General features: G+C 41.7%; 3 protein-coding genes across 16 annotated transcripts in view; 1 reads left to right on the top strand and 2 right to left on the bottom strand.

Moving 5' to 3' along the window:
• KIF1B (kinesin family member 1B) overlaps positions 1–7,221 on the bottom strand; it is a 77,616-nt gene extending 70,395 nt beyond the window's left edge. For all 10 annotated transcript variants that reach the window (XM_085080263.1, XM_085080260.1, XM_085080256.1 and 7 more), the window contains exons 1-2: positions 7,081–7,221; positions 2,000–2,181 (exon numbers count right to left, since the gene is read on the bottom strand). In XM_085080263.1, the coding sequence (XP_084936389.1) occupies positions 2,000–2,105 (106 nt within the window). In that variant the 5' untranslated portion in view covers positions 2,106–2,181; positions 7,081–7,221. The remainder of the gene's footprint in view (positions 1–1,999; positions 2,182–7,080) is intronic.
• LOC146428173 (uncharacterized) lies at positions 6,135–12,545 on the top strand. 3 transcript variants are annotated; one of them, XM_085080269.1, is made up of 3 exons: positions 6,135–8,604; positions 8,726–9,999; positions 10,457–10,480. In XM_085080269.1, exon 1 carries the CDS (start codon positions 6,826–6,828, stop codon positions 7,699–7,701), a length of 876 nt encoding a protein of 291 aa, XP_084936395.1. In that variant the 5' UTR covers positions 6,135–6,825; the 3' UTR covers positions 7,702–8,604; positions 8,726–9,999; positions 10,457–10,480. The 3 variants fall into 3 exon arrangements, with proteins under 3 accessions (XP_084936395.1, XP_084936396.1, XP_084936397.1); XM_085080270.1 differs by lacking the exon at positions 8,726–9,999 and having other exon boundaries at positions 6,135–7,873; positions 10,457–12,545; XM_085080271.1 differs by lacking the exon at positions 8,726–9,999 and having other exon boundaries at positions 6,135–7,841; positions 10,457–12,545.
• The window catches only part of UBE4B (ubiquitination factor E4B), a 34,313-nt gene continuing 27,215 nt past the window's right edge, over positions 11,768–18,865 (bottom strand). For all 3 annotated transcript variants that reach the window (XM_085080265.1, XM_085080267.1, XM_085080266.1), the window contains 7 exons: positions 18,511–18,637; positions 18,080–18,224; positions 16,878–17,012; positions 16,314–16,505; positions 13,951–14,125; positions 13,369–13,515; positions 11,768–13,064 (listed from right to left, as the gene is read on the bottom strand). In XM_085080265.1, coding sequence (XP_084936391.1) covers positions 13,006–13,064; positions 13,369–13,515; positions 13,951–14,125; positions 16,314–16,505; positions 16,878–17,012; positions 18,080–18,224; positions 18,511–18,637 — 980 coding nt within the window. In that variant the 3' untranslated portion in view covers positions 11,768–13,005. The remainder of the gene's footprint in view (positions 13,065–13,368; positions 13,516–13,950; positions 14,126–16,313; positions 16,506–16,877; positions 17,013–18,079; positions 18,225–18,510; positions 18,638–18,865) is intronic.

Genomic DNA, 18,865 nt, shown 5'->3' on the forward strand with positions numbered 1-18,865 from the left:
ATCTTTGGCAGAATAGCACTTATGCCCCCCAAATTTACTATGTAGCCTAAAAGCATACCAGCTGAAGAATTTCAGCTAGAAGTTTTGTGTGTCAGACAATGCTGTTAGGAAGATTCTTTGGAGAAAAGATTTCTGCTCATTTTTTCTCCCACCAAACAATACCTTATTCATATCCTTTATTATACAATCTTCTTCTATTCCTCTGTCCTAAACTATTCCTCTGTCCATTGTTTTCTTGTATTTCTCCTCTAAGAGGGAAAGAAATACAGGTAAAAAATATCCCACAGATTGTAACAATGTTTAACTATTGCAACTGATGATTCCTTTCCACAGTCTGTAATGGCCCCGATGACTTAAGCCTGACCATCTGTCACATCACCCAGGTTGATAAGAGCCACGGTATTCAAATAGAAGGCTGCAGATTAGAACATTTCAGAGCACAAAATATAGCAAAAGTAATAATTTCTGTAAAAAAATTTCCAACTAGATAAATCAGGAATTATTTTTCTCCTTTTGAAAGCTGATGCAGTTTCTTGGAAATGTGTGATTGTAGTGCAGCTCTAGCATTCAAAAACAGAAGCAGTGTCTGGTCTGTGCCACATCTTGAACTCCCACAAACAAACTGCCAGAGACTGACTGGTCACTCTTCTTGCTGTACCACAAACAAGGTGTTTCCACAGGCTTCTGGAATTCACACACCTTAAGCATCTAAAATGATTGCTGTGATGACTGCAGCAAGAAAAGCTCTGGAGCCCAGAGCCTGGTGGCATTTCCATAACAAATGTCCTCTAATGAAGTCTACAGTTCTTGCATTCAACACAGGGATCCAATGATGGGATACAAGCACCTGTTCTATACAAGATTACTTTAAACCTCTCCCACCCCCTATTTTAAAGGGGAATTTTGAAATGCAACCCCAAAAAAGTTTCTTTGGGTAGTATTTCACATAAGGTCTGAAGATAAGAATTTTCTGCACCAAAAAACAAGCTCTTTTCTCTATGACAAGTCTCTTCCAATGAAACCATAAACACTGTATGTAATTTAAGTGGCCACAACCAGGACTTAAATTCCACTGCAGAAGCACAAGCAGGCTGAGGTACAACCTTGGCTTAAAAAAAGGGAGACGCCTGTATTAAACGTCCTTTGTGTTAACAGGCATGAGTAAATACTCAAGTAATCAGACAGTGAAATAACTCAGTACTCCTGGAGTGTTGCTTCCTACAGCTGCAGACAGGACGGCTCTACTTGATTACATAACAATGAAAAACTCCCCCAAGAAGAGCAATTTATAGGCAGAGCTATTGGTCTGCAGATGAGGAATGCCACTCCCTCAAATGCTGTCACTACTGCCTTGACCTCAAGTATGAAAAACAACCAACCAAACAACCAAAAATGTGTACCCACATTCAGTTTCCTACAGAACAGTGTGCTCCTCCAAATTAGACCCACAATTATATAAGAAGCCTAACACTTCTAACTAGTTAGGAGAGAAGATGATTTTATGTAGTCTGTTATTATGCCGTCATTTAGACATCTACTCTGGAAAGCATAAAACTTGATATCCTTTTCATCTCAGCTTTCTCACCCAAATTATGTTCTTAACGAAAGTACCAGACCCAAGCAGGACTTACACCACCACAATTATCACGTGGTGGTCTGCAATGTACCCATGTATCTGTTAACCCACATGATATTCCCACACACTGAAGTTAACAAAAAGGTTTTCACTTTGGTACTCTAATCTTTCTGCAGAATTTTCAGATCAGCAGAAGCAAACACCATGAACAACTGCATCAGAATCAAAATACTTGTGATTTAGTCTTTCTAGTCACATTCAGAGATAATCTAGTTTGTAATGACAGCCTCGGAAAGCAGAATAACTAAAAAGACTAATTCTAGATGACACAATGTACAGTTCTCAGTCTGGCAGAAAAAAAGTATTTCAGTAGGAATATCAGGAAGAGATAAAGACTCCCTTACAAGATTAAAATAAACTTACTGGTTGAATTGCCTTGCATCTGGATGATACATTTGGACTCTTTGCTGGTTTCTCGGGAATTGAAAGGCCGGACCCGAACAGCCACCTTCACTGAAGCCCCTGACATCTTGGCTGCTTGTAGTACAGTCAAGGAGTTGGAAGTGGTCAAGAGCCTTTCAAGTTATCCTTCTTGTTGGTGTTTTCTAAGGAGAAAAATATAATTTAGTTATTTACAGCTATTGTATTTGAGATGTTGATAAATTTAGGAACGTTCAAAGGTATTTGATAACTTCAATTTCTGGTTTGCAGATCACCCTCCCTTTTTCCCAAAGGGTGTCACTTCAAAGCCAGAACTGGAAATACACTTATCAGCACCTGTTCACAGTCTCCCTAGTCAAAAGTTTCTGTCACATGAAGCAGTTCTTTTGAAGTATACAAATATTTGTTTTCATTACTTGGTTTTCTTCCAGAAAGCAAGGATGCCAATACCAAAATAAATATCTAGTTGCAACATGTGTTAGGCTTAACCTAACAAAGATAATTTTAGCAGTAAAGACACAGCTACTTAAATTTCAGCACGAAGCAGTGACCATATACCCCATATCCAGGTTCTCACTGCCAGTCCTTGCTGCCACAATACATTAGCAATAATATTAAAACTAACACTGTCATTAGCCACAGCACACTGACTTTCAATACACATGACTCCAGAGAAAAGGGTGTACCCTTAAAGAATCTCTTGCAGTCCTGGGAAAGTCCTCTTCTCAAAGGCAATAACAACTCATCAACTACTTGTATATCTACTGATTAAAGGACACACTGCAATGAAGAAGACGAATCAAGAATTACTGCCTTCGGGGTAAATATTGCTATTTTCAGGCAAATGTCCACCATTAAATTAATCTTCATTATCAAAATACTTGTTCAAATCCTGCCACATCTAAATGATGGGGCACTTTCTTTGCAGGAAACTATCCCTGACACCCACCCACTATCCAAACTTCAAGGCATGTCTAAGACAGTGCTGGAATGCAGGGTTAGAAAGACTGGGTTGTTTGTATTGGTGTCAACCAGCCTTTTCCATTAGACGCAAGTTTTTCAGCTGGACCACAACTGAGAAGTTTAACTCACTGACACTGGATACTGTCTGTAGTTAACAGCCTCAAAAAGCAGTAAGATTCAAAGAACAAGTCCTACTGAGAAGCTTCTGCCTTGGCTATGAAAGCCTCCATGGCACAGACACACAGAACCTGGACTACCATAGTGAGAAAACATGATTTATGTTTGATTTATCCTTATATTCTAAATATCTGCTAATCTTCTCTCTGCTGAAGAGAGGATTCAGAGCTGGATTAATTCTTGGTCTGACTCAATGCAGTCATTTCTATGTGGAACCTGACCTACCCTGGGCAGAACTCAACCCTGATCAGTCATGCCCAGAAATCCTGACATCCTTTCTGGTTATTGATACACCACATACCCAGTGAAATGCTCACTTCAGAGTTGTGATCACAGAAGTACAAAACATACTAGCAGGTCTGAAGCAGAAGCATTTCAGCTTTAAATTAAGTTCCACAATTGGTAAAAGTACTAACATATGCTTAATTCAAGTTATGACACACCTTCCCACAGTACAAGAAGTTTTTAATAAAACTGAATGACTTCATTAATGCCATCACATGGTGAAGGCAGAAATTAAATTACTCCCTCAAGTAGAAGCAATTCAAAGCATTCCTCATTTTTGCAGGTACCTGAGGTATCTCATCAGACTAGAAGAATGTCTTTAGGAGCAAGCCAACTGAATCTCAATGTCATTGGTACAGCAAACTGGTTGAGCAATGATTAATGACACAGCCACACTGCCTGCTCTGGGTTAGTATGAAATTTTAATAAGCTTCACAAAAATCTTGAACATGGAATAGAGCAGAAAACTGGGAAATGAATTCACACGACATTCAAAGATTCTGGGCTGTTCTGGAGACTGTTTCCTCCGCTCTTGCTCAGAGATGCCCACTTTTGTGTGGAACAAAGTATCCAATGTGCAGTTTCATTACAACCTTCTTCCCCCACAGAGTCCACCCTGAGAATTTTGGCTCTCCCCCCTCCAACAGGACCCTTGCCTAAGTAGAAACCTCACACCGAAGCCAAGTGACAAGACCATCCCAAACCTACCCTGAATATTGCTGTTAGAAGCAGGAATGTTACTGTACATGGCCACTCAGCGTCCTGTTTATGAAATACTATTTAATAATCTGTCAAGTGCAAAACATTAAAGTTCACAACAACACAATTTACTTTGTCCAATATGTTCTTATAATATCGTTTATAAAATGCAAGGGAGTTTGCTTTCCTTTCTTACTTTAGAGTCCTATGAAGAATCTTTTTCTGATGTTTCCATAAAAACACCTCTCAGAACACTGCACTAATTTCTGCAGATAACCACTATATCTGGGAAGCTAGCAAACAGAGGGTGGGGTGAAAGAATAATCTACTTTACAATATATCTATATATGTTCTCAAGTGCCTCTAAACATCATATTCACAATAAGAAAGCATGAAAATCACACCTCCAGAGACTCCATATGCACTAACCAAATGACAGTCTGAAACACAGCTGTGAAGAGATTCTCACAGAACAGGTCACACAATCACCTGCAACATGAAAATTTAACTGCCAGACTTCTGCAATTACCAATTTTTCCCAACCCTAACTTTTGTGCTGACAGAAAATTAAATGCGGTATAATTTTAAATCTCATTTGTTCTGAACTCTGCTGTTTTTCATAGCTGAAGTAAGCAAAACACCTACTTGTATTTGCACATGGATTTCAAATGTTTTGAATATCAATTCACTATGCAAGATTTAGTTTTCATTAATAAGAAAATTAAACAAAACTGTAACTGGCCAAGCTTTCCATACATTTGAGCTGTTAGGGGGTTTTGAGGGGTTTTTCCACTTACCAGTAATTTTTACTGGTCATAACACTTTATAAAGGCAGCATTGCCCTCATCACATAGAATGGTAAAATAAGGCAAAATGAGCCCCAAGTTGCACAGCATCACAGATAATAAATTGCAACTGGTTTTTCAGGGTTCACATTTACTAGTAATATCACTTCCTACTACAAAATGCTGACTAGAGAGTGGAAACCTAACTTGAAAAAGAGAAAACCAAAATATGCATTACAGTCTGTGGTACAGATTTAGAAGAACGATATTCATAAAAGACAACTTTTTTTTAATGTTCATTATAGGCTTAGAAGGCTGCCATCCATGCTAGAATGAATCATCCCCCTAATGTCTTGGAAGGAGTCTACTAGCTGTGTCTCTTTTAGTGCTCAGTCTGTACGAATCCAATCAGCAGCCAAGAAAGGAGCTGTGTGTGACTCTTTGAGGTGATCTACCATGGGCTCCAAAACAGGCGGTAGGTGATATCTGTGTTGTTTAGCGAGCTTCATCAGCAAAAAGCAAATCCTACATTCTACTTTTGCACTTATTTTAAACCATTATTAGAAAATACTCACCCTGTAAGTCACACAGTGAGATTTTAATATTAAAGTGTGTCATTAAACAAATCATCTAAATATCTTGTCTGTTTACTGGTATTCAAGCTGACAAATCCAATAGATCTGGACTTTCACAAAAATATTTGAAGAAACATTAAGACTTGAACCCATGGATGTATTTGAAAGTTTTGGCAAATCAGTTGTTTTGCAATGTAAAAATACAAACATATTGCTATTTTTTTAAGTACACTTACAAGCAGAGCAGGGATTTAGATTCAAATTATTATTTATACATTCAGAGGACTCTGCAACAAGCTGAAGTGGTTACAAAACAATGTTCAAAATCTGTATCTCTGCATTCAAATAAAAAACAAAAAAACCCACCAGACATCACAAATAAAAAAGAATAATTTTTATTTAAGATAACCAGTCACTGTGTCATATTTGCATACCACAGAATGCGCTAACTTTTAAACCAAAAAATTGCTCGTAACTTAATTAGTGCACCAGCTCTCAGTAAATAAATCAGGGACAGAGATAAGCATATGGAAAGCTGGCAAAACAGCTGTTCGGGGCAGCAGAGGTTTCTGAAAAAGGGGGCCCCAGCAGAGCCAATTTTAGATGCTGCATGAGGCTCAGGCAGTGCTGACAGTGTGATCCCTCAGCTGAACTCACACACGCTCTGCTATATCTGTACCAGGTGTAGATGCCAGATCGAACTGCCAGTGCTGCAGAACTTGGCGAGGCACTGAAATCTGATCACATGCACACATGGCTATTTACCAACACTGGATTGTGCAACAGCAAAAAGAACTGAGCTAAGAAGGAGCTGGAAACGAAGTATCCTTTAGAATTTGGTATGAACGTATTTTACATTCCGGAAAACAGCTATAAATTCATCATCTGTTCCCGGTGAATGTCCCCGTTCCGCCGGAGCCCCCGAGCCGCCAGGCGCTGCCGCCTCCTCCGAGCTGCCAGGATTGTCAGCTCATCATCCCAACATGGCTGCCTCGGGAGCCGCGCCGAGCCCAGCCGGGCAGCGGGACACGCAGGGACACAAAACCCGCCCCGAGAGCCACCATCCTGCCACAGTCCCGCATCGCCCGCCTGACGGAAGGGCTGTGCCTCCCCCTGAACAAGAGGCTGCCGCCTCCGCCTCATCCAAGCTAGAAAGGGGAAGGACGGCGGAACGCGGCACGGCGGGCGGCATCCAGCCGATGGAAAGGCCGGGGAGCGGCCACCGGGGGGAAAAAGAAGGAGGGAAGGGGAGGAAGGGAAGGAAGAATGGGAAGGGAGGCGAGGGAGGGAAGCGTCCCGAGGGACGAGAAGATGCATCGGGCAAATGGCAAGGCCGAGCGGGGCCCCACGCCCTTGCGCCGCTGCCCTGACAGCTCCAGGGCATCCAGTGCTATGCAGCTATGCATCTATGCATCCATCCATCATCCATCCCCCCGCTCTCTGTCTCATCCCTCCGCGGGGCCCCACAGATGCGTACGGCAGCACCGCCGCCTCCCCCTCCGCATTACGGCATCGCCCACCCCCGCCCCGCTCCGGCCCCCCCTGCCAGCGCAGGGACCCCTCAGCGCGGCCCCCTCACCTGGCGCGGGGTGTCCGCGGGACGCGGGAGGTGCAGGGTCAGCAGCCGGCGGGGCAGCGCAGCGAGAAGAGCCCAGCCATCCCCATCGCCGCCTCCACCGAGGCCGGGAGATCCCCCCGCCGCCGGGAATGGAGCGGGAAGGGCGAGGGAGGGAAGAAGGGAGGGGAGAAAGGGGAGGGAGAAAAGCGAAGCCGCGCCGGCAGCAAGCAGCGCCGCGCTCGCCTCAGCGCCGCTCCCGCACTGAGGGACAGCGGGCTGCGCGCCCGCCCCGCGGGGGGAGCGCCCCCGCTCCGCCAATCGCCGAGCGCCGTCCCGCCCCCGGCCGCACAGCCCGCCAATGGTGAGGCGCAGAGCCACGTGTGCCCGCCTCCCGGCCTGTCAATCACAGCCGGCTGCGCCGCGAGCGCCTCCCGACGGTGCGCAGCCGCAGCGGCACCGCCCTCCGAGCCGATCCCTCCGCCGCGGGGAGGTGGCCCCTCGCCAGTCTCAGCCAATCAGAACTCGGCATCTTCCCGTCGTAGCCAATCAGAAGCGGCGCGAGCGCGTCCAGTCGCAGCACCGTTCCTCTGCGCTGTGTCCGTGCGCGCCCCTGAGGCGGCGGCTGCTTTCCCAAAGACGTGAGGAGGAATGGGTGCTTGTGGCGAAACAAAGCAGGGACACGCCGTGATGTGTGCACAGATGGGCACCCGTGGCTAAAAAAAGCTGGGATACAGCGTAATGTGTGCGGCTGGTGGGCGCCCCAGCTCGAGAGCCAGCGGCAGGTGCGCAGCCACTGTCGAACGCAGTGTCTGAGGTAGCGAATTCCCCAGCTCCCGACTCAGGATGATTCAGGGGGATTTGGAATCCTAAACTAGGCCTAGGGGTGATAGCTCAGAGGGGAGAGATTAGTTGTCCATCCTTCCTCCCTCCCTCCCTTCAAAATGTTCCTTGAGCAGCCCGAGTTATTTTTGTAGAGCTCATAATCTATTTTTAGACAGATTATTAAATTTAGTCAATGATGCCGTATTAACTCTCATACTTTCGATAATTTAATGCATATTCTCATAGTAAAGGGGATTTTTTGTGACAATAATTTAGCTTTAAAGTTCCTCATTATTAGTAATTTGGTAATTTCTGCTGTTAGAAACTGGTTCGTTTTTAAACTTACAAGCGTCTTAAAGAAAATTATGTTCCATGAAATGCCTTAATTACATATATTTCATACACCATCGTATACAACTTGGAATTAAGATGTTGAGAACATTCAGGACCTGAGATTTCTCGTTTCAGAACAAGCTGTACTTCTATTAACAGCCTCCTGGCTATTAGCTATGTTAATCTCCACTGTGTCTCTTTTGTTTCCCTTAAGTTTCAGGTTCTTGGGAGAATGAGTTGTTTCTCACTTTGGTGAAAAGTGACTATTTCCTCTTGCCAGTCTCACCTGCAGATATGATAACAGATGCAGAAGCCAAATCATACGTGGCTGAACAGGGGGTTAGGGAAATATTGCCACAAAAACAAGTCAAAAATAGGTGGCTTTCCTATGTCCCAGAAAATACCATTATTTAAACTTTGGAACACTTCCTATTGATGGGACAGATGATTTAATGGTGATTTTAGTGTGGTGTAACAATGCTAACTTCTACCTAGACCTATGCAGAATTAGGTCAGCTATTCTCTGAAAAGGCCAAGAACATCTCAAAAAAACCAAACCAGTTTCAAAATCTGCAAATTGCCCAGACACTGGGTAGCCCTCCATGGCAATAGAGAGTGTGATTATTTTACTGCAGCAAAGTTTGTATAGTGTCTCCTAGGAACAGCAGTTCCTGCATCAGTCCAATGCCCAAGTTTGGGGAGTGCTCACTCAGAGCAGCTCCCACACGGTAATTTGGTCGTTGATCACAGAGTCTTGAACAACTCTGCTAAAACAGCCAGAGAATGCCAAGTTACATGATGGAAAACAGTAAAGTATAGAATTCAGCATTTTAGCTCAATTTAATTAGAATGGTCTTCTCAATATCATTTTTGAAAGACAGATATCCTTGGGTAATTTAGAACTATTAAAAAATATACTTCAGTGGAATTCCACTATATTGTTCCATGAATCCTGTTTAAAAAAATTTGAGTCCATTCCCTTATAGGAAATGAATCATTCTTACCCCTTTTATCTTCTGGCAACACCACACAGCCCTGAAAAGAGCAGAAACTTTCAATTCTCTGCAAGTATGTGTGTGCTTAAATCAAGAATATAGATGGTCTTTTTCAAGAAAAGTTACATGATGCAGGTCCTCAGCTCAAGAAAATTGTCCTTGAGCATTACTACACCAGAAAAGTGAAAGTAGCAATTTCTTGCATTTATTACTACAGAGAAAAATAGTTGAGATTACTCCAATCACTGAGACAGGGAAGGCTGTTTAAATGCAGGGCAGAGGGCAGTGAGCTCAGTGAGAAGGGAAGCACTCACAGTTACACTGCTACAATGCTCCTGGGGGCTCTTAGGAAACCTCTCGCTGCCTGACAGCAGCCTTCTCATCCTGCTATTAACAACATTAGCTGTCCTTGCTGCCAGCAGGGAGGAGTTGACAGAGATGTAAATTGTGCCATTACATAAGTATAAATTGTGATACAATATAATCAATTGTCCTGAATTGTATTGCTATAGCATCAGCACTTGCCCCAGGAATTTCCCTAGTCTCCAGTGTAGAGCTAGAGTACAAGGAGAGAGCAGTGCTACAATATAACCTCAAAATTCCAAGAAAAGCACACTCTGTAACATCGGCAAAAGTTCGCCACCGCTGGGATCAGCCATTCACTGCTCAGGGACATTTATATTCTGCACGTACATGAAAATGTCAAATGTAACTACATCCATTGATAGTTTCTGTGATCTCCAGTACAAAGCCTCTGTATTGCAGTGAGGTTACAGTTGGATTGAAAAAGGTAAATGCCACATTAGTGAGGGGAAGGGAAATCACAAAAAACTGCAGGTAGCATTAAGTAAACTAAGAATTGTCACACAACTGATATGCTTTTGTGGGAGATTGATTTTTAATCCAGCTTCAGCTTTGCTTTTCAGTTACTCAAATGTCCACTATCCACTGAAAGACAGGGGTTTGATTAACTTTTGTGGCCAGACACAATAGAATGGCACTTCAGCTGCTTGTATTAAAATACATTTCATTATTCTGCTCACAAATGCAGAATTTGGGGAACACTTCTCTGAGCTCACAACGTTGAAATACTTGATACTAGTTCCCCAGATAAAATTGTTTTGGCCACTTATGTCAAGACTTTGTCTCTTGTGCAATATCTGTATTGACATGTTTTCAAATGACAGACGTATGCCATAATTAGACAAAACATTTCAGTAATGCACTTTGCTATTTATATTTCTCAGGTCAGAGTCTGACACAATGGCAGAATAAATATAAATTCAGATTCTGAAGGGCATTATGTTGATTAAAACATCGCATACCAAAGGTAAATATTTCTATTTTCTCCTGTGAAAACCCAAAACTGTAGAATTTTCATTTTGTACTTGCATTAAAAAGAGCTGGTTCCATATAGAATTTTCAGTAAAACATTTATATTCACAGACCTTTATATTGGTTATAACTCTTCAAATGTAAAATATCAAGAACTCTTAGAAAGTAACGCGTCCCAAGCCCTGTAGAGGACACACAAAAGCAAGCAGCTGGTTTTAATTTGAGTTAATTATTTCTGCTTGTGCTCTTCTCATTTTACTGAACTGCTCCTTACTCACTAAAGGTGCTGGCGTATCTAATTTGTGAAAGCTGAATTAGAGAAGCATTTCTTCCATCTTTCCAATTCATTAATAGTCTGTCAGTAGAAGTAACATATGATACTAGCTTGCAGAAAAAAAAAACCCATAAGATGAAACTATAGTTTAATCATCCTCCAGTAAAAACAAATACTCACTACTGGACAGTTGTCCTTCATCAAACAAAGTATAAAGTCTGGGATATTTCTAGAGATTTCATGCAATAATCCTTAGTAATGAGGGGACACTTGAACATGTAAGATTTTCCTTATATAGAAAGAAATTACGTCTTCACTAAAGAAAACACACAGCTCACCATAACCTACAACACGTCAGAATCCATGCTGCGTTTGGATGCTTGAATGGCAGCCTGCAGGTAAAAGCAGAGCAGGCTTTGATTTGTGACTTATGAAGAGGAAAGAGGAGGGGATTTGAATATGTGGAAGGAGTGAAGGTTCTTACTATAAAACCAGTCAATAAACAAGCTTCTCTGTTGCACCTGTCCATGCAGAGAAAAGCTTTGGAATCTTCCATCGCTGGAGAAAAGAAACACACATTCACACTCTGCAAGAGGAAGCACCACTAAAAACCCCACAAACAAAAAGCCCACCCCACGACTGTATCTTCACATTTTATAGTTATTTGCAGACCTAAAAGGCCAACACTGGATTCTATATAACCTCACCAAATTTGCCCCTGGAGCTGTCACCAGCTGTCACGGAGCTATGAATAGGTGCTCAGTGTCACCTGCTTGGGAACACTACTGAGTTTGAAGTACTACTGGTATTTGTGTGCACAGAAATTTCCACATAATTTACTAAGTTATCTCCGGATAAAATCACTATCAGCAAACCTAAACAAAGACACCCAATAGTTTGTATTTTTTATATTTTCACTGATACACTTAAAAGAAAGACCAAGGAAACATTCTGTGCGAGTGTGTATCATTTATTGTAGTTCAAGAGAGTCAGGAATTGAACAGAAGACATGGCGAAAAACAAATAAAAGAAAAACAACCTTTTTTTCCCCAACTTAATTTTAAAACACTGCGGTTTCAAATCCTTTTTAAAAAGGAAATTCAAGTATCATATGCAGGGGGCAGTAATATAAAAATGTTTGTGAATATTTTTTCTTTTTTTAAAAACGTAATTCTACATTTCCTGCACCCTTTCTGCTTTGGTAAGGCCAAGCCATGGATACAAATTGGTACGCAACATAAAAAATGACCCCTGCCCCAAACTGCAGCCTCCAAGGATAAAAGTATCTGCTCTCTGCGGACAAGCTCCAATGGCTCAGAACTGTCAGTTAGCATAGATCTGCAGCATTGAAAGAATGTATTGTATTTTTTTAAAAGTCAGTGAAATCCTGGTATTCCCAAGCATCTCATTCATGGCAGCTGTTTTAATATATTTCTATCTCAAGGCTTTTCACAAGTACCAGAGCATCTTGATCAACATAAAGGAAAGGGACATCTCAAGGAATGGAAATTAAAATCTATGTATTGAAGTCTTTGCTTTTTTGAAATTATCCTTGTGTTTAACACCAATTAAAAACCAAATAGGCAAATATGTGTAATATAAAAATACGATCCCAAGATGAACACTTTGTTGCAGGCACAGTTATCGCACAGAATATGTTCTTTTAAGGGCAGGGGAATGATTTTGATTTTCACAGGGTTTGTTTTTTTTGCATTACAAAAGAAAAAGACAGCAGTGCAGGTTTGATGGGTAGAACAAAAAGAAAGGAAGGGAAAGAGAAAAAAGTTACTTTAGCAGCAAAATGTCCAAGGTTCTAACCACAATCAAATTAACGGACATCTGGCGGTAAAAAACAAGGCTGAAGGGATGCTGCCCTGATCCATTCGTCTTTGCTAAAATAATTCAGCTGTAAAAACTCCAAAATGTGACATATTGAAGGACAGTTTTGTAACATAAGTAACTTCCTAGCTTGTCCTCCATGTTATTGACCATCGTTATCACTTAAATATATGTACAAGAATTAAGCTGCTTTTCTCCTTGTCCACATGCTCCTGGTCACTACTGCAAGTCAGTGCCATGGGTGTGCTAATCTCATCAACAGCTCCCAAGTGTATCTGCTCCACTCCTGCCAGAGCAGCCCATGCCCTGCTCTTCCCATTGGTGGTGGTGTGCACTGCAAGGGAATTTTTAATGGTCATTCTGCTTGTCTCTCATCCAGGCTTGGATTTGCTCTTTAAGTTCTGGCACTAGTAAGGTAAAAAAAAAGAAGAAAAAATATTAAATTACTTGGTAATAGTATTGTAAGTACCTTGTGACCAATAGCCATTTCTTGTTTATATATCAAAGTTTTTCAGCCCAGTAGTTATGAAAGCAAAGGTGTGAGGATTTTTCCCCCCAGGAAAGGGAAAAGCAAAAGCAATGAACTTTTCTGTGCAAGTTAAAAGAACTGTGACCTCCAGTGAGGCCTCAATACGGTGCTATGAAAGGACAGACCTGTCTCCACGTTGCTTCCCCCAGCCCACACTCCCATGGCCAGCTGTCCCACACTACCTGGTTCCAGCATATTTTCCGTCAGTGTCTGACGATTGAAAGGATCAGTGGAAGAGTTCAACAGATGCCTCAGGATGATTGACCTGTCCATAATAGTTCCGGATGGCAGCCTCACAGGGTCAGTCATCAGAGTGTCCATGAGTGGATCTGAGGGCACAAGTGTTTCCTCATTAAACTGAGAAAACGGCTTCAAATTTTATCTGCCCATAATCCCCCAGTGCAGGACCAATGCTCAGGGTCCCCAGCACAATGCTGAAGTTACAGAAAATGCTTAAATGGACTTAAATCTTCACAGCACTTTTCCCTTTCTGAACTGGGACTAAGCATTTGCTGTTGTCACCTTGTTTTCAGACTGAGGGGGCAGTTACAGTTTTCAAGTACATGTAAGTGAAGCATGGCTAGGACGGACAGGATAATCCAGGGAAAACCAAAGCAACTCCTAGCTCTGTGTTTACATCATTGAAATTGAGCAAGATGCAAGGTTTCATAAACAAGATACAGTTGCTGTTAACGCATGGAATTAAATTAACTCACAAAATCCATCTTCTCCTAGATAGTCAGGATTTAGAAAGTTCCACTTGCCTCTGAATTCATCTGGAGCATCGCTGTAATCAATCTCTGCACGGGCGTTCTTGGCAACGATTTCCTCCACTTTCTCTGCCAGCAGTTTGAATTTCTCTATTGCTATGGTGGACTTGATTCCAGCCTTTCTCATCTTGGAGATAACCTCCTCAAAGAGCTCTTTACTGTAGGACCTCTACAAGCAGAGCATAAAAAGACAACTTTGCTGAGTTGTAGTATCCTTACATGCCATAAAAATGCTAAAGATATTTTAATGCATTTTTAAAACTACAAAAGGAAGGATCAATGAAACCTCAGCCTTACACCAAAGCAAACAGTATGTAGGTAGCATTCATCTAGCACCAAAATGTCAATTTTGAAGTAGACTTATGATTCTTTTTTACTGGTCATCACCACTGTAGAATTGTTCAGGACCAAAAAAAAAAATAAAAGGCAGTGTCACCTAAAGAAAATAAGGAAGACGCTCAGAGAGGCTGACTATGATTACTAGGACTGTTCTTAAGACAAAATACCTGTCTTGCCATTCTCTTGTCTGTATTGTTCTCACAAGTCTTGGCTGAAAATACAGCATAAAATTAATCTTATTTTTAAAAAAAAATTCTTAACTTCTTTGATAATGTGCAAGACAGTACTGAGAAAGAAGTGATTCTTTCTCCTAATCCAAACAAGAACTAACAAAAAACCCAACCCAAGATGTTGCAAAAATACTAAGACAATTCAGAGAGAGTGAATGCTGGAAATTTGCCACCCAGTGCAGTAGGAATATCCAGAGAGACCAAATGCAACTGAAGCAAGCATTACTTTCATCTGAAAAAGAAAGTTAAGGAAGGACTTTTGTAGCTGTTTGTGTTCCACAGAGACATCACTTTCTTTTAAATTCACACTGCCATGTTTTGACATAAACCTTTTAATAAAAAATGTTACTTACTTTACAGCGCAAGGTTAAATTATATGACAAAACAAAACACACTAAGTCTCACAGATTTCTATTTCCCTTGGGATTTTTAAAGTGTTCAACCAACCCCACTTCTTTCATCTACACCACACTGCACCAAGGAATGCCATTCAGTACCCAGGACACACAGTGCCCACCCAAACTCCTTTCTAGTGCTCAGAGGGAACAGAAGGATGGCAACATGCCCAGGGCTCTATAAACGTTTGCAGATTGCCTCTCCTACGTGCTGCAATTTGCAAACGGGACATGTCTCAAAACGCTTTAGAGAGATCCTGCCATGATCTAGCAACTTTTTGTTTGTTTTTTCTCCCAATACCAGTAGCCATTAACCAACCGCACATTTCCGTGGTGTTTCTTTCCTGTCGTTGACAGTTTCCAAGATACTGGTCACTCCCCCCACTCCTTTTTTATGAACAGCTACTTTGTTAATTAAGCTTTTTTCCAGTTCTCACACCCGCAGGCTTCTTTCTTTTGAATCCCTACATCAATCTGTGCATTTGCCGTGGCTGGCATGGATGAATGATGGATAAAACCCTCACTTTCATATATATTGAACAGCATAAAAATATTCATTATACACATGCAAACTCATAAAGTCTGTTTCAGAAGTGCTACTGGTATAATCTGCAATTATCAGAACTTAAATAACTACAGAAAAATTATCTTGAGCTACCCCAATACCGCTGCCTCACTAGATATGCAAACAGCTTCCACTGGAATCTCAAGTGGCCACTGTGAACACTTTTTCCCCTCTATACTTTGAAAAGTTTGTATTATAAGACACAGGCATGGACAGATGTGACTCAGCAGTTTGACAACTTTAGAAGAACACAAAGGAGAGCAATAGCTTATCTTGCTCTCAATATTACCATGAGGAGTTCAAAGGTGTCTTTAATTGTCTCATACATGCTGTGCTTTGTCAGTTTATTACACAGCCATTTAATAAAGTGATTTCAGAGGGAATACAATTTGGACACTGCTAATCTAGAGAATGAACTTTTATTTGTAAATAAGGCTCTTGGTCCCAGCTCTGCATGTTTCGATGAGGAAAGGGGAGGGACTCAAAACTCTGTGTGCCTCAGTTCTCCCACGTACAAAGGACAAAGTACTTCTGCTAATTTACAATGAGGCTGTAGGTAATACGCACATCATACTCAGGAAATTTCCTATGTGTGTGAAGTGCTATAGATATTTATGTATGTTTACAGGTTTGCAAAACTCTGGGAACACCCATGTACAAAGAGCAAAAAGAATATAAACAGAGTGATCTGCTAGGAGAAAACAAACTGCAGGTGTGTAAGACAAACTGCCTGGCAGCACACAAGCAAGATGAAATGCTTCGAGAATGTTCTGCAAAGTCCTGTTTGTCCACAGCGATTTTGCCCTTCTTCATCTTTCTGGAACTCACCTGATCATCAGCAATTGCTTTAGCAAAGCGAGCACAATCCAGCTGCAGATAAATGTCAGTCAGTTGGTCCAACAGCTTCTTTGGTTCAAACCCGTATTTCTCTGGGTTTTCAACTTTCAGGTCACGGCACTTGGGGCCACACAGTTGCTGTAAGTTAAAGTTCAACATAGCAGCCAGTCGTGGTCCAAGTTCCTACAAAAGCAAAGCAAAACACAGATCACAGTGTGAAGGCAGGGATAAAGAAGATTATTGTTAGATTTGCACACAAGAGCAGGAATTAATAACTAATAACATTTTCATTTGGTAGGCTTGCAGGAAGTGCCTGTTCTTTATGCATGTTTGCCAGTGAAAAATGCCATGCAAACAGTTTCTGTCTGCAAGGATCACACCATCTCAGTGACTCACGTAATGCTCTCAACATCAAATAACATCAACAGCAATTAGATTTTAATGAGTTGGAGAAAGGGGAGGAGAATGGAGACTAAGTCCTACCAAACAGTTCCAGGTTATTATCCAGAGATGTTAGAGAAGAAGAGAACCCACTTAAATCTGAGAAGGACTTACAGGTCTGAGAAAAGGCTTTTGGACCTGCTTGGTAAGGATATGGAACATATCAACAGTTTCTGTTGCCAGGGCAAGATATGAACGGGACACACGCTCATCCTGAGCCAGCTGCGACTGCCGGGCCTGCTGCTGATCCTACAGAATAAACACACAGTGGTTACAAGGCCATGGAATTTCCTACATTATCATCCATCAAAACCTGACAGCCACAATGCTAAAGGGATCTAGACAAAGGACACACAGTAATTCACATACAGATGTGGGACACCTTTTAATCTAAGGCCCAGCTGCTCACTTTTATTACCTAGCACTAAAGTCTGCACCAATTTTCCAGAATTCTGCAACACCAAAGAATGAATGCAAACAGCATAACAAGCCCCCGTGGTTACTGAGTCTGTTTACGTCCTCTAACTGCTCCTCACAGCTGCAGAACTGGATTATGCTTCCTTTCCATCCAAATGCCAATACTTCAAAACCAGCTTGGGATCTGAGAGTCAAATGAGGTTCTCTCTAATTTATGCACCATCATAAATAATAAACACTCCCCAGTGGAACAATCTGTAGATGATGTACCAGCTCATTTTGTAACTACAGTAATGACTTTACCTTGCTGTTAGGCAGAGACAGGAAGAAAAGCTTCAGAAGTGCAAACCAGAATATGTTTAACAAACAAGACCTTTATAGCTTTTCCTTTTGTACTTTTTTTAAAATCAATAACCTTAAAATAGAAATACCTGACATTGGTGGGTCAACACACACAATTATTGTTTAATCAGGCCAAGCTCTGAGGTACAGGACTATAATTGTCTGCATCGAATCTACCAAGGACCAATGCATTAACAGAATAAAAGCTTCTATTCCTTGAAGTCAATTCAACTGGCGAGCATCTTCCCAAACCTCCTTCAGGAAGGTTAAAGTCTCAGTTTCTCCACTTAGAATTAAGTGCACAGTAATGTGAAACTTTATACTATTTCCACTTCACACCACACTCTTTGCCAGCCACAACATAACTATGCAGAATGATGGTTTTTTGCAGAATGTCATCCAGAGTGACCATGGCCATACTAGCAGCAAGAAAAAGCATCCAGAACTGCTTCTCATAACCAGCTCTTTGGTGCTGCCCCTTATAAAAAAGTTTTAATGGTCTTGTATTGAAAAATTAAAAATAAATAAAGGGCACTTTGAAAAACAGCTCTGTTCACCCTGGGCAGCAGGTCCCATTGCTCTTTATTCTTCATCTCCTCTTGCACTTCATGGATACGTTTTAGGGACTCCAGACTCTCATCCAGCAAGAAAGTTGTGTCATTTATCAGCATGTTGATGTAGCGAACAAACTGCTTCCCAGAGCTGAAAACATTGAAACACAGGTATCACGGCAGAGCAGGTGGGTGTGCAGAGCAGACTGCAACCCCAGCAACACTCCTGCACTGTGTATTTCCAACAACGATCCCATTCCCCAAGCCAAGTGGATTGTGGTGTCCAGAGCTCAGTTTAGAAACACTCCAATTCTACTGGAAGGAGTTGCCACATAAGATACAATGGAAAGCAGCATCACCCATTCCCAATGGCAGTGACCTCCTCAGGTCCCTGCCTGAGCAGCCTGCATGACAGCCTGAGACAACCTCTTACTCACTTGAACTCTTCCATAAATGTACCATGGTGAGCTATATTCTGCCAGAGGCTTTTGAAAATGGTGCTGATGTGGTAGCGAATTGTAAACTTGTCATAGAATTCGCTAGTGGCTCCAGTGTGCTCCACATCTGGAAAAGAAAACAAATCCCAAAACTTTCCCACCAGGATTCGCTGGCAACACACTTCTCCCTACTGCCTCCAATGTGATGAGCCCCAAGCACACAGGGAAACTTTAAGAGATGAAATTCAATTCCTGTTCAGAAGTCTCCATCTTAATTCCCATTAAAAGAAGCAGCCCTATATATTTTCTAATCTAGATCCAACCTCATTTCTGAAGAAAAATCCTCAGAAACCAA

This window comes from Lichenostomus cassidix, chromosome 21 (assembly GCF_008360975.1).
Source record: "Lichenostomus cassidix isolate B80296 chromosome 21, HeHo_3.0, whole genome shotgun sequence".
Taxonomy (NCBI): domain Eukaryota; kingdom Metazoa; phylum Chordata; class Aves; order Passeriformes; family Meliphagidae; genus Lichenostomus; species Lichenostomus cassidix.